Source organism: Callorhinus ursinus, unplaced genomic scaffold, assembly GCF_003265705.2.
Source record: "Callorhinus ursinus isolate GAN/ISIS: 27379988/994484 unplaced genomic scaffold, GSC_fseal_2.0 scaffold17, whole genome shotgun sequence".
In the NCBI taxonomy this organism is placed as follows: Eukaryota; Metazoa; Chordata; class Mammalia; order Carnivora; family Otariidae; genus Callorhinus; species Callorhinus ursinus.
The window spans coordinates 14,743,319-14,744,654 of record NW_027397079.1 but is presented as its reverse complement, the minus strand read 5'-3'; the positions used below and the strand labels follow the sequence as shown (position 1 = coordinate 14,744,654).

At 49.3% G+C, this 1,336-nt stretch overlaps 1 protein-coding gene across 1 annotated transcript; it reads left to right on the top strand.

Annotated features, from left to right (window-relative positions):
* Positions 1 to 373: 373 nt before the first annotated feature.
* On the top strand, positions 374 to 1,036 carry LOC112834473 (putative claudin-24). Its single transcript, XM_025885903.2, has one exon. The coding sequence runs from the start codon at positions 374 to 376 to the stop codon at positions 1,034 to 1,036; it is 663 nt and encodes a 220-aa protein (XP_025741688.2).
* Positions 1,037 to 1,336: the final 300 nt, after the last annotated feature.

The following is a 1,336-nucleotide window of genomic DNA, read 5'->3' as shown; positions in this document are numbered from 1 at the left end:
GGCCTTTTATCACCACTTAAAATCTAATTAATCCATATTGAAGCACAAAGATTTCTGTTGTATTTTAGGGTGAGGGGTCATAGAGCCCTCTTTGTTCATCCTTAGACTTATAATCATCAAGCATTGGGGATATAATTTTACCAAGCAAAGGGGAACGTAACAGATCAAATCCTTATCAGAGAGCCTAACTCATAGTTTTAACAGGGTCCTTCGTCCTTTACATGAAACATTATATTCGAGAAGAACAAAAACGCATTTCAGAGCTTCCAAAGAGTTAATGGCCAAAGCTTATATTCCAGGCAACATAGGACCAAGATCGTCACACTCCTGTCAACCACGGACGACAGTGGCCCACGTAGTAAGATCTGTTAGAATGGCTTTCGTCTTTAGAGTAGCAATGCAATTTGTTGGACTTTTACTGTCTTTGCTGGGATGGGTTTTGTCCATGATCACAACTTATTTGCCACAGTGGAAAAACCTCAATCTGGACTTAAACGAAATGGAGAACTGGACCATGGGACTCTGGCAGGCCTGTGTCATCCAAGAGGAAGTGGGGAGGCAGTGCAAGGCCTTCGACTCCTTCCTGGCTTTGCCCGCCGAACTCAGGATCTCCAGGATTCTCATGTTCCTGTCCAACGGGCTGGGGCTCCTGGGCCTGCTGGTCTCCGGGTCTGGCCTGGACTGCCTGAGGACTGGAGAGACGCGGCGGGGCCTCAAGAAGGGGCTGCTGATCCTGGGAGGGATTCTGTTCTGGTTGGCAGGCCTCTCAGCCCTGGCTCCGGTGTCCTGGGTCGCCTACAAGACAGTCCAGGAGTTCTGGGACGAGACTGTGCCAGAGATCGTGCCCAGGTGGGAGTTTGGGGAAGCCCTCTTCCTGGGCTGGTTTGCTGGGCTTTTCCTCCTCGTGGGAGGGTGCCTGCTGAACTGGGCAGCCTGCTCCACCCAGGCTGCCCCAGCTTCGGGCCACCAGGCAGCGGCAGAAACGCTAACTCAGGGGCCATACCTGGAAAACGGAACCACAGACCTGAGAACGTAAGACTCGGACGGGACCAGAGAGACGCATCTTTCCACATCAACTGTGATGTGGGCTCTACGCTAGAAAGGGGTCTTTGTTATGTGACTAAATCCGTGCTGCTCACACGTTCTCATTAAATACCTACTTTTCTATTCTAGATCTCCCCTGCCCCCCCCAAATCTGGAGAGGTAAGAAAGAGGCAAGTCTTATATCTAAAAGAAAATTATCGTGGTAAGCATTACATAGGTATGGGCAAAAATAATTTCATCGATCTGGTTATTTAAATCAAAATGTGGTGGTGGTTGTCCATTGTAATCAGTG

What these genes read in the sequence shown, in the direction of transcription:
- LOC112834473 (XM_025885903.2), top strand. Translation starts at nt 374, where the DNA reads ATGGCTTTCGTCTTTAGAGTAGCAATGCAATTTGTTGGACTTTTACTG.